General features: G+C 41.3%; 1 protein-coding gene and 1 non-coding gene across 2 annotated transcripts in view; one reads left to right on the top strand and one right to left on the bottom strand.

Moving 5' to 3' along the window:
- Positions 1 to 13,433, bottom strand: part of LOC106878069 (acetoacetyl-CoA synthetase) — a 51,445-nt gene that overhangs the window by 16,880 nt on the left and 21,132 nt on the right. The window contains exons 7-10 of the mRNA XM_089347412.1: positions 6,812 to 6,887; positions 2,534 to 2,690; positions 2,316 to 2,396; positions 1,519 to 1,643 (exon numbers count right to left, since the gene is read on the bottom strand). Coding sequence (XP_089203538.1) covers positions 1,519 to 1,643; positions 2,316 to 2,396; positions 2,534 to 2,690; positions 6,812 to 6,887 — 439 coding nt within the window. The remainder of the gene's footprint in view (positions 1 to 1,518; positions 1,644 to 2,315; positions 2,397 to 2,533; positions 2,691 to 6,811; positions 6,888 to 13,433) is intronic.
- LOC128250142 (U6 spliceosomal RNA) lies at positions 13,022 to 13,131 on the top strand. Its single transcript, XR_008266266.2, has one exon. It is a non-coding gene; the product is annotated as a U6 spliceosomal RNA (small nuclear RNA).

Raw genomic sequence — 13,433 nt, 5'->3', positions numbered from 1 at the left:
TCTATCTCATTTCAGGGTGAAAAACTAGAGGCAGTCGATAACTTCCGCTATCTGGGCGACCAAGTTAGTAGTGGGGGTGGGTGCGCTGAAAGTGTAGCTGCTAGAATAAGAATAGCCTGGGCAAAGTTTAGAGAGCTCTTACCCCTGCTGGCGACAAAGGGACTCTCACTCAGAGTAAAAGGCAGACTGTATGACGCATGCGTACGAACAACCATGCTACATGGCAGTGAAACATGGGCTGTAACTGCTGAGGACATACGTAAGCTCGCAAGGAATGAAGCCAGTATGCTCCGTTGGATGTGTAATGTCAATGTGAATACCCGTCAGAGTGTAAGTATCTTGAGAGAAAAGCTGAACATTAGAAGCATCAGTTGTGGCGTGCAAGAGAGACGATTGCGCTGGTATGGACATGTGGTGAGAATGGAGGAGGATAGCTGCGTGAAAAAGTGCCACACCCTAACAGTTGAGGGAACCCGTGGAAGAGGTAGGCCCAGGAAGACCTGGGCTGAGGTGGTGAGGCAAGACCTTCGTACATTGGGCCTCACCGAGGCGATGACTACGGACCGAGACCTTTGGAAATGTGCTGTGCGTGAGAAGACCCGGCAAGCCAAGTAAGATCGTTGCCAGTGCCCCTGGACTGGTTCTTGTGCGGGTGGCACATGAGATGCACCATTTTGAGCGTGGCCGTTGCCAGTACCGCCTGACTGGCTCCTGTAGGATTTTCGAGCGAGATCGTTGCCAGTGCCCCTGGACTGGCTTGTGCGGGTGGCACATAAAAGACACCATTTCGAGCGTGGCCGTTTTCATGCGGGTGACACGTAAAAGCACCCACTACACTCTCTGAGTGGTTGGCGTTAGGAAGGGCATCCAGCTGTAGAAACTCTGCCAAATCAGACTGGAGCCTGGTGTTGCCATCCAGTTTCACCAGTCCTCAGTCAAATCGTCCAACCCATGCTAGCATGGAAAGCGGACGTTAAACGATGATGATGATGATGATGATATTAACTAGGAAAAACTAAAAACATTTAAATGTTTTTCATTGGAGCAGTTTATTCAAACTGGTCAAATTTTCTTTGGTAACAATAAAACCAACATCTATTGTACAATAGAGTTGTTCTATTACATAGCCAGGTCACAGTTTCAACCAACAGTCAAAAGCTATCATCAGGAATTCCCTCTATAAACTGGTCGGCATTAGGAAGGGCTTCAATCCATAGAAACCTTGCCAAAACAGACAATTGGACCCTGGTGCAGCTCTCTGGTTTGCCAGATCCTATCAAACCACAGCATGCCGGGAAAAAATGCTTAGCGGTATTTCGTCTGTCTTTACATTCTGAGTTCAAATTCTGCTGAGGTCAATTTTGCCTTTCATCCTTTCGGGGTCGATAAATTAAGTACCAGTTGTGTACTGGGTGCCAATCTAATCGAGTGGTCCCCTCCTCCAAAATTTCGGGCCTTGTACCTAAAGTAGAAAATAATTAAATAAGGTGATAGATGTGATTAATTTCTGAAACTTACCCGATATTATCAATTAAATCCCACAATACATTTGGGTGTGGCATCAGCGGAGAACCATCATAGAGAACAATTGCAGAACCTAATGCCAGAGTAGAAACCAACCAATTCCACATCATCCAACCAGCCTAAAGAACAAGGAAGAAAGATAAGGAAATGATCAAGAAGAAATCTACAGATATAAATTGAACATCACACAAGTGTTCATCTGTCAGGGTGACAAGGAGCATCAGTCATCATGACAGATGACTGATGACTTATGCAATGACTGTTTAAAGTGAAGAAAAGTTGCAGTCTTCTTTCTCATCAACTGTCAATCTTACTCTCTTATCTGTGACCATCTTCGATCCAGTTGCAAGACCAGGTCAAGATGACTGAAGACAGAGATAGCCACAGTGGATGACCAGGATGTCTTACTTTTGCCACATCTCGCTCTCTGCATTCTACAATGCATGGCTGCAAACACCTTCCTATTCTTTAAACCATGAAGGCTTCTCGTGCACAGTTCACTGGATCCAGTCTTCACATGCATAGGTAGGGAAGCCCTAATATGCTAATTAACCAATAGCTGGGACCCAGAAGAAATATTACTAATCCAAATCAGAGTAGACCTGGGATCAATAATGGTCAAGAAGTGGTTCTACATTCTGCAAAATCTTGGAATTCTTGTACCAGGGGCCCCACTACTGGTTGCAGTTTAAAGTCATTCACACCAAGGATATATCTTGAATATAAACAATAAACAGGCACGCACAAAGAAATCAGGCATTAATAAACTGAGAGGAGGTGAATCTACTTGCTGTTGTATAGTAGAACATGATGTCATCTTGGGTCATATTACTTTGAAGGCTGTGTTCTTCCAAATGTTTCAACAGTGTTCCCTAAAATAAAACAGTTATGAGATAGTGTGGGATTAACTCAAAACAAACTGACTGAACAAGAATTACATTTGACAGAATAGTCTGAATGCTAAAGGACTGAAGCTGGTTATTGGAACATTTGGAAAAGTTTAGCTTACCCCAGCAGAGTGGACAATACATTTTGGAGGCCCAGTGGTTCCTGAAGAATACATAATGAACAATGGGTGTTTGAAAGGCAGTTGTTCAAATTGTAGTGGAGGCACGCCATTATCATTATCGTTTGTTGCTGATTGTAAGAAATCTTCAACAAGGCAGCTGGAGAAAACAATATTGAGATTCAGTAATTGTTGGCTAACATCGCATTTAATAAGATGTTAGGACTAAAGAATAGGGACAACAGGTCCAACAGATTGTTAGGATAACTGTTAATGATATTTTAAAGAAGAGCTTTAAGCAATGCAGGTGAGTAGTTAGGCAAAATATGTAACATGATACCAATAAATGAAGACAAAGACATGATATTGTATTGTTTTACACAAGTTGTTTAATGCATCTATTATATTTCGGGAAAGATTTCCCTTATCATCATCATCATCATCATCATCGTTTAACGTCCGCTTTCCATGCTAGCATGGGTTGGACGATTTGACTGAGGACTGGTGAAACCGGATGGCAACACCAGGCTCCAGTCTGATTTGGCAGAGTTTCTACAGCTGGATGCCCTTCCTAACGCCAACCACTCAGAGAGTGTAGTGGGTGCTTATACGTGTCACCCGCACGAAAACGGCCACGCTCGAAATGGTGTCTTTTATGTGCCACCCGCACAAGCCAGTCCAGGGGCACTGGCAACGATCTCGCTCGAAAATCCTACAGGAGCCAGTCAGGCGGTACTGGCAACGGCCACGCTCAAAATGGTGCATCTCATGTGCCACCCGCACAAGAACCAGTCCAGGGGCACTGGCAACGATCTTACTTGGCTTGCCGGGTCTTCTCACGCACAGCCCATTTCCAAAGGTCTCGGTCCGTAGTCATCGCCTCGGTGAGGCCCAATGTACGAAGGTCTTGCCTCACCACCTCAGCCCAGGTCTTCCTGGGCCTACCTCTTCCACGGGTTCCCTCAACTGTTAGGGTGTGGCACTTTTTCACGCAGCTATCCTCCTCCATTCTCACCACATGTCCATACCAGCGCAATCGTCTCTCTTGCACGCCACAACTGATGCTTCTAATGTTCAGCTTTTCTCTCAAGATACTTACACTCTGACGGGTATTCACATTGACATTACACATCCAACGGAGCATACTGGCTTCATTCCTTGCGAGCTTACGTATGTCCTCAGCAGTTACAGCCCATGTTTCACTGCCATGTAGCATGGTTGTTCGTACGCATGCGTCATACAGTCTGCCTTTTACTCTGAGTGAGAGTCCCTTTGTCGCCAGCAGGGGTAAGAGCTCTCTAAACTTTGCCCAGGCTATTCTTATTCTAGCAGCTACACTTTCAGCGCACCCACCCCCACTACTAACTTGGTCGCCCAGATAGCGGAAGCTATCGACTACCTCTAGTTTTTCACCCTGGAATGAGATAGAAGTTGTTTCCTGTTTGTTTGCAGTCTTTATTGCACCTGAACATCTGCCACAAACAAAAACTAACTTGCTAGTTAACCTGCCTTTGATGTTGCTGCACCTCTTATGTGTCCATAGCTTGCACCGGGTACATCTTATAGAGTTACTACCTACTCCTTTTCTACATACTGAGCAGGGCCATCTACCTGAAGGGGTTTGTGTTTTATCTACCTTCCTACTTATTAGGATTTTGGTTTTAGCTAGGTTGACTCTAAGGCCCTTCAATTCTAGACCTTGCTTCCACACCTGAAACTTCTCCTCTAGTTCTGATAGTGACTCCGCAATTAGGGCAAGGTCATCAGCATAGAGGAGCTCCCAGGGGCAACCTGTCTTGAACTCCTCTGTGATTGCCAAATATAAGAAAGAAAATAATCCAAGAATTTTGCAGAACATTATTACAGGCAGGCCACAACATACCAGAATAGCCTGCTGATAGTAACACTATAATATTTTTTTTCTCTAAACTCTTGGATAAAGGGAAGATTTCCTGAAATATAACAGAAGCATTAAACAACTTATGTAGAGCGATACAATATCTTGTCTTTGTCTTTATTTATTGGCATCACTTTACGTATTTTGCTTAACTTCTCACCTGCACAGCTTAAAGGTACTTTTATCATTTACAAACTGCAAAACCTTAAGGAAATTACAAATGTTAGAAAATACTAAATAAGATAAGAGAAACGCATTTAGTGCAGGGAATACTCTGTCAGAATGCCTTCCTTCTATGCAACAGATCCATGGATGACAATCTTACTGCTACAAAGAAGAAACATTGAGAGAAGTTCAGGTGTCACTTCAAAACCTAAGTTATCAGTCTCACCTTGTATATTATAACATGCAAAACTTCTTATCTCTGGATTTGTTTATCATATGTAGAGCTCTTATATAGAGATTATAGCTCTTGGTTAAGTGTAAACCGCTCTTGGTTAAGTGTAAATCACTCTTTGTAAATCAATGTTTTACTCACATTTTTATCAAGTATTGTTTATTTTTTGCTGTTGTTGTTTCGTGGTTTCTGTTATATGAACAACAAGTGGCCCTTGACATCATACAAGCAATTTGACTTTGATACCATACCGTTGTCAATTTGTCCTTGACACCAAACGGGCAATTTGACCTTTGCAATTAATGCACCCTTTTATTCCTTGTTTTGCCTGTTTTGCTTGAATGTTCATTTTTCTGAGCTAGTATGGGTTAGACAAATGCATCATCAAGGTATTGTTTTACACTCAGATGGCATTACTGTTGCTAACCCTTACCTGTTCAGTAAAGGGTCTCTTAATTCACATACCTTTGAAGGTGCAGAGCCAACAGGTGAGTTGCTGACAGCAGAAATAGCAACAACAATATCACTGCTTGTAGCTTTTGGATACAAAAAAACCCCAAAAAACTGAAGTCTGCTCATGTGGGATCTTTGGAGAAGTGTAATTGGTTGGTTTTAGGGTCCCAGTAAACACTTCTCTCAGGTGCCATACAGTGGAACTGAACCTGAAACTATGTGACTGGGAAGAAAGCTTCTTAACTCTACAGCCATGTCTGCATAATAACCTATTGTGATTGGTTGTAATTATGCAGTGGAAGTAAAATATAAATGAAATGAAACATATATATATATTCTTTTAGTCTTTTACTTGTTTCAGTCATCTAGACTGCTGCCATGCTGGAGCACCGCCTTTAGTCAAATAAATCAACCCCAGGACTTATTCTTTGTAAGCCTAGTACTTATTCTATCGGTCTCTTTTTGTCGAACTGCTAAGTAATGGGGGACGTAAACACACCAACATCAGTTGTCAAGCAAGGGGGGGGGGGGAACAAGCACAGACACAAATACATACATACACTTACACACACACATATACAACAGGCTTCTTTCAGTTTCCGTCTACCAAATCCATTCACAAGGCTTTGGTTGGCCTGAAACTATAGTAGAAGACACCTGCCCAAGGTGCCATGCAGTGGGACTGAACCCGGAACCATGTGGTTGGGAAGCAAGCTTCTTACCACACAGCCACTCCTGCACCTATATATATATATCTCATTATCATCGTCGTGTAACGTCTGCTTTCCATGTTGGCTGAGAATTCGTAAGCCAGGAGGCTGCACCAGGCTCCAACCTGATTTGGCAAGGTTTCTACAGATGGATGCTCTTCCTATCGCCAACCACTCCAAGAGTGTAGTGGATGCTTTTTATGTGCCACCGGTATTGGAGCCAGTCAGGTAGCACTAGCATTGATCACAACTGAACGGTGCTTTTTGCGTGCCAGTCAGGCGGCATTGGCACACACACACACACACACACACACACACACGCACGCACATATACATTCATGGTGTGTCTGCAACAGAAATATTAACAAACAACAAAGGTATCAAATGCATTTTCTATAGCACACACATATACGGTACATCCTAATATATTTAAAGACAGCCTTTGGATATCAGCAAACAACACAGCTCATCCTATGACAAGCAAAATGAAAAAGGAAACAAAACGACAATATTATGCCCCCCGCCCCCCCCCCCCCCCCCCACCGCCCGTGCCAGTGGCACATAAAAAGCACCCGCTACACTCTCGGAGTGGTTGGCATTAGGAAAGGCATCTAGCTGTAGAAAACCATGCCAGATCAGATTGGAGCCTGTTGCAGCTGCCTGGCTCACCAGTTCTCAGTCAAACCATCCAACCCATACCAGAATGGAAAGCGGACGTTAAAAGATGATGATGATGATGATGATGATAAACTATTCTGAAGGAGATGATGGCAGTCAAAATATTACAAAATATAAAAATAAAACAAGGTCAAAGGTTCACATACCTGAGAGGGATATCAGTTATTGAGAATGTGGCATTGATAAATGGGATAATTACAACTTTCTTCAAATCAGGTAGACCTAAAATAAATATAAATATATATAATAATTATGATTATAATATTAGGGATAAAAATCCAAATTTACAGGTAAGAACTCAATTTAATTTAATTTATCAAAATTACACAATATATAATATATAAATATATAATTTAGAGAAAAGAACCAAATTTCATGACCTTATCCATGAAAATCCACAGTCACATATAGAAAAATTTAATAAGTAAATACACAAAAAAGATATATAATAAAAATACAAAGTAATAAATATTAAAATAATTTTATTATTCTAATATTTATTATCTTGTATTTTTATTATAGTTCTTTTTAGTGTATTTACTTGTTAAATTTTTCTGTATGTGACTGGATTTTCATGGATGAGTTCAAGAATTGTGGGGTTTTTTTTCTAAATTATATACTTATATATTACTCTCTTTTACTCTTTTACTTGTTTCAGTCATTTGACTGCGGCCATGCTGGAGCACCACCTTTTAGTCGAGCAAATCGACTCCAGGACTTATTCTTTGGAAGCCTAGTACTTATTCTATCGCTCTCTTTTGCTGAACCGCTAAGTTACGGGGACGTAAACACACCAGCATCGGTTGTCAAATGATGCTGGGGGGACAAACACAGGCACAAACATATACACACATACATATGTATATATATATATATATATATATATATATATATACGATGGGCTTTTTTCAGTTTCCGTCTACCAAATCCACTCACAAGGCTTTGGTCGGCCTGAGGCTATAGTGGAAGACACTTGCCCAAGGTGCCACGCAGTGGGACTGAACCCACAACCATGTGGTTGGTAAGCAAGCTACTTACCACACAGCCACTCCTGCGCCTATATTATATATTTTTTCAGAATGGTGAAACTTGAAGCAGATAAAGCTATAAATAATGGCATATAAATATTGGGTTAAAAAAAAACCTTTTGGATAGACAAAAGTTGAAGGCTGCTCATGTGTGCCGTCAACAATATATATGAGGTATGGTGGGATCATGGGAAGGCTAACACTGAAGGCAAACTTTATATACAGCAGGTGCACAGGGGTAATAATTAATAAAGGGACACATGAAACAGACTCTTTCCAACTCTCTGGAAGTAATTGACAGCTTCTGTTACTTAGGGGCCCCTAGTTAGCAGTGTGTTTGTGGGGAGGTGTTCTGAAAGCTTAGTAGCCAGAGTAAGAGCTGCTGGCTGGAAAAATGTGTGATCCTTGACCAAGCTAAGAGAGCAGTGACCTGTCCAACTGATGACAGGATTGAATGTGGAAGTAAAACAATGACGATGATATATACCCAAATGTAATCAGATGAAAATGTACCAGTTGATGATGATGATGATGTGTCCTCAAAATAAACATGTTCCCTTTATGATGTCTTCTACTATAGCCCCAGGATGACTAAAGCCTAATGAGAGGATTTGGGAGATGCAAGTTGTGTGTGTGTGTGTGTGTGTGTGTGTGTACCATCCAAATGTGGTCGATGCCCCCCCCCCCCCCTCTGAATCGCTCCTGTGCCAGTAGCATGTAAAAGGCACCATCCGAACGTGGTTGATGCTAGTCCCCTCCCCACCGACCCGACTGGCTCTTGTGCCGGTAGCGTGTAAAAAGCACCCACTACACTCTCGGGGTGGTTGGCTTTAGGAAGGGCATCCAGCTTTAGAAACATCTGCAGGGTGGTTGCAGAAACTCTGCAGGGTGGTTGGTGGTAGGAAGGGCATCCAGTTGTAGAAACCATTACAAAACAAACACAGAAGTCTGGTGCAACTCTCCAGCTTACCAACTCCTGTCAAACTGTCCAACCCATGCCAGCATGGAAGATGGACGTTAAATGATGATGATGATGATACACATACACACAAATGTATGTGTGTGAATGAGAAGGGAGAGCGTGTGAGTGAAAGCGTGTGAGTGAGAGCATGTGAGTGAGAGCGTGAGTGAGAGCATGTGAATGAGAGCAAGTGAGTGAGAGTATGTGAGTGAGAGCATGTGAGTGAGAGTGTGTGAGTGAGAGCGTGTGAGTGAGAGCATGTGAGTGAGAGCGTGAGTGAGAGCGTGTGAGTGAGAGCATGTGAGTGAGAGCATGTGATTGAGAGCATGTGAGTGAGAGCGTGTGAGTGAGAGCATTGAGTGAGAGCATGTGAGTGAGAGCGTGTGAGTGAGAGCGTGAGTGAGAGCATGTGAATGAGAGCAAGTGAGTGAGAGTATGTGAGTGAGAGTATGTGAGTGAGAGTGTGTGAGTGAGAGCGTGTGAGTGAGAGCGTGTGAGTGAGAGCGTGTGAGTGAGAGCGTGTGAGTGAGAGCGTGTGAGTGAGAGCATGTGAGTGAGAGCGTGAGTGAGAGCGTGTGAGTGAGAGCATGTGAGTGAGAGCATGTGAGTGAGAGCATGTGAGTGAGAGCGTGTGAGTGAGAGCATGTGAGTGAGAGCGTGTGAGTGAGAGCGTGTGAGTGAATGAGTGTACCCTTGTCCTTGGTATCACCCAAGGGTTGTAAATGCCTAACTTCATTATCTTCATTACACATGCAACGTCATTCACTTGCAATCTCCTATGTAAAACAATCTCCTGCACCATTAGGAAAATATTACTTTGCTCAGAAACAAGTAAGAGTTGGTGACAGGAAGAGCATCCAACTGAAGAAAATCTGGTTCAACAAATTCTGTTTGCTTCATGCACGCATAACAAAAGTGAACATTAAAACAGTGGATGATGATGATGATGATGATGATGATGACAATTATGTACTAATTTTTTCTGAGAACTTGTAGATAACAGGCCTGATTTTATACGCCACCCCAAAACATACTTCCATACTCATTCGGTAATCTTTCTGCTCTGTGTCTGTTCTCTTATCTTTCTTATGCACTTCTAACTTCTTATGTCTCATCTGATACCTCACTCCATGTGTGAGAGTGAGTGACCAAGCATATGTGTGTGTTTATTTATTTATAAACAAAAATAAACATTTATCGGATGACATGTTAACCCAACAGTTAAAGATTCAAATATATCTACGCAAGTCCATTAGTTTTGCCTAATATAAAGGGGCAGTAATCCATGCCAGCATTAGTTCATCCTGTAGATGAAACTGAGAAAGTCTAGAAATTATTGTGGAAGGATTCGGGGACTTCATTGTTCTAAACAAACATATAGGAATTCATAGAAAAATATGAAAAAAAAATCTTTCAAAATTGATAAAATAGATAAAAATAGAACATAATTGAGTTTTTAATAGAATATATCTGAAAGATAATCTGTACAAACAGATATACATTTACACACACGTATATAAAGTTTAATAATTGTTATTCTTGGAACTGTTCTCTTGAATCACTCGTAGTATGACACCTAAATACAAGGTGTGGCAGAAAGGTTGCCCTCCCCACTGCCAATTTCAAAGGTTAATAAAACACAAACACATGAAGATACAAGAAAGAACGACACTCTCCACTCCGGGCCCTGGTGGGTATTACCCGAGACAGAAACAAAAATGGCATTTAATGAACTTCATAGAAGTACAAAGTTTTTCCATGCATCTTCATGTGTTTGTTTTTTATTAACCTTTGAAATCAGGGCAACCTTTCTTATACTCTCTTTTACTTGGCCATGCTGGAGCAACGTCTTTAGTCGAGCAAACCGACCTCAGGACTTATTTTTTGTAAGCCTAGTACTTATTCTATCGGTCTTTTTTGCCAAACTGTTAAGTTACGGGGACGTAAACACACCAGCATCAGTTGTCAAGTGATGCTTGGGAGGGGGGGGGGGGGTCGGCCTGAGGCTATAGTAGAAGACACTTTCCCAAGGTGCCATGCAGTGGGACTGAACCTGGAACCATGTGGTTGGTAAGCAAGCTAATTACCACACAGCCACTCTTAGCTCTCTGAATAAGAATGAATAAGATAAATATTATATATATATTGCCAGTGTATAAAAGAATATACCCAATGTGTGTGCATGCATGCATGTTTTAGAAAGCCACTACAAATTAGAAATTATGAAGTGAAAACAATGGAATAAGACCAAAGATTTACTGAGTGTTGAGGCAGATTTTCTATGGCTGGATGCTGCTCCTGTCACTAACCTTCATCTGTTTTCAAGTAAGGTAATATTTCCACATAGCTAAATTTGTTTTCACAGAATGTGGACAGCTGTGTGAAAAAGTGTCACACCTTAGCAGTGGAGGGAACCTGTGGAAGAGGTAGACTCAGGAAGACCTGGGATGAGGTGGTGAAGCACGAACTTCAAACGATGAGGAGTGACTGAGACCTTTGGAGATATATTGTGCTTGAGAAAACCTGGCAAGCCAAGTGAAACTGTAACCTTGGCGTATGCCAGTGCTGCATAACTGGCCCATTTAAGAGTACCCTTCAATCATTGGGCAATAAACTGTGCTTGAGAAGAGCTATTGAGTCAAGTGAAGTCGTTGTCATGGCCGATGCCAGCGCTGCATAACTGGTGTTGTGCCAGTAGGACATAAAAAGCACCATTCGAGCGTGGTCATTGCCAGTGCTACCTGACTGGCTCTGGTGCTGGTGGCACATAAAAAGCATTATTAGATTGACTCCAGTGTGCAACTGGTACTTAATTTATCGACCCTGAAAGGATGAAAGGCAATGTTGACCTCGGCAGAATTTGAACTCAGAATGTAAAAACAGATGAAATACCGTTAAGCATTTCGCCCAGCATGCTAATGTTTCTGCCAGTTTGCCACCTTTTTTGCTGCATAATATTGCCTGTGGGCATATAGCATAGTGTACCCCTTCATTCAAATAAATGGTTGGGTTTAAAATTCCACCAGGACACCTGATGAAGGCTGGAGAGTACATCAGTTGAAATATTATGATAACAACAAACAAGACGAGGAGACCTATCCATCCATTGTAAATCATCTTTATTTCTAAAATACAGAACAGATGATGATGATGCAACAGGTACACAGCCACACCTATGTAACCCCCTACACACAGATGTACAAACACATACACACCTACATATAGGTACATACATATATACACACATACACACACATATATATTTGCTAGTTTATTTTGTCTCTTTGTCTTCTCTCCTGGTGCTGTATGAACATTTAATGTGGTTTTGGAGTTAAGGTTTTGACTGCTATTTCAAGCATGGTGGTATCTCTTAGATACCCTAAATTATAATTTTTATAATAATTATTACCTTTTGAGGTTTTTTATTCCCATGCTGGCCACCTGATAAGATCGATGTTCTAAATAACGATCCTATCCTTATTTATATAAATGTATATAAATATATTAATAATAATAATATGACAACAGAAGAATGAATGAGACCTCGATATTATGTAAAATAGAGGAATTTATCTATAAATATGATATGTGACAATTAGTTGGTTGTCATAATAAAACTCAGAGTTTCGGATGCTAGGGGTGAAGTCTGCTCCGGCATCTCATCAGTTATTAAGACAGATGCTTTGAAAAAAAAAAAAAACATTGAATAAAGGGAAATTACTCCAATAGGCATGGGGAAAGTAATACTTCATTCATAGAATCCGCATATGCACACATACACACACACACACACACGTACATGTGTGTGTGTGAGTATGTATATAGATATATATATACATAGATATATATGCTGGAGTAGACTTCAGCCCTGGCATCCGAAACTCTGAGTTTTATTATGACAACCAAGTAATTGTCATATATTATATTTATATATCATCATCATCATTTAACGTCCGCTTTCCATGCTGGCATGGGTTGGACGGTTTGACTGGGGACTGGCAAGCCAGATGGCTGCACCATATATATATATATATATATATATATACCCAGGAGACACAAAGAAGTGCAATTGTGTCTGACTCGCTACTTCACCAGTAACAATACAAGAAAGAAAAGCAATAACATAGAAAGGTGGTGCTCCAGCATGGCCTCAGGCTCTGGCTGAAAATAGAAGAAGAATAAACAAACATCCTCATACAGACACAAACATGGAAAAAGTCACGTATATACACGTTTGACACCGAAACAGTTAAATAGTGTTTATTAATCAATAAAAATAGTGAAATACTTATCAGAGAAAAAGACTGAAAATAACGAAACAGGGAAGTTTGATAAAAGTTATCGAAGGCGACTCACTGATATCGACAGTTATTGGAAGTTATATATATCATATCTCTAAAACTGGAATGATACCGAGATGATTAGCATGGCCTGGTGCAAGGAGGACACGCACATTTCTGAAGCATTCTATACTTCATCACATAAAAAGAATGCTTGATGGCACCATGTCAAAAGCAGTGACAATAGTGCCATGTCTAAAGCATGGGTGATGGTGCCATGTCGAAAACACAAGTGACGGTGCCATGTCTAAAGCATGGGTGATGGTATCATGTAAAAAGCATGGATGGTGGTGCCATTTCTAAAGCATGGGTGATGGTGCCATGTCTAAAGCATGGATGATGGCACCATCACCCATGCTTTTTACATGGCACCATGTGAAAAGCACCCAGTACACTCTGTAAAGTGATTGGCATTAGGAAGGGCATAGAAACCATGCCA

This window comes from Octopus bimaculoides, chromosome 1, assembly GCF_046866305.1.
Source record: "Octopus bimaculoides isolate indiv1 chromosome 1, ASM4686630v1, whole genome shotgun sequence".
NCBI classification, from domain to species: Eukaryota; Metazoa; Mollusca; class Cephalopoda; order Octopoda; family Octopodidae; genus Octopus; species Octopus bimaculoides.
Note: the sequence above shows the minus strand (reverse complement) of the source record. Positions and strands in the feature narration are given on the sequence as shown.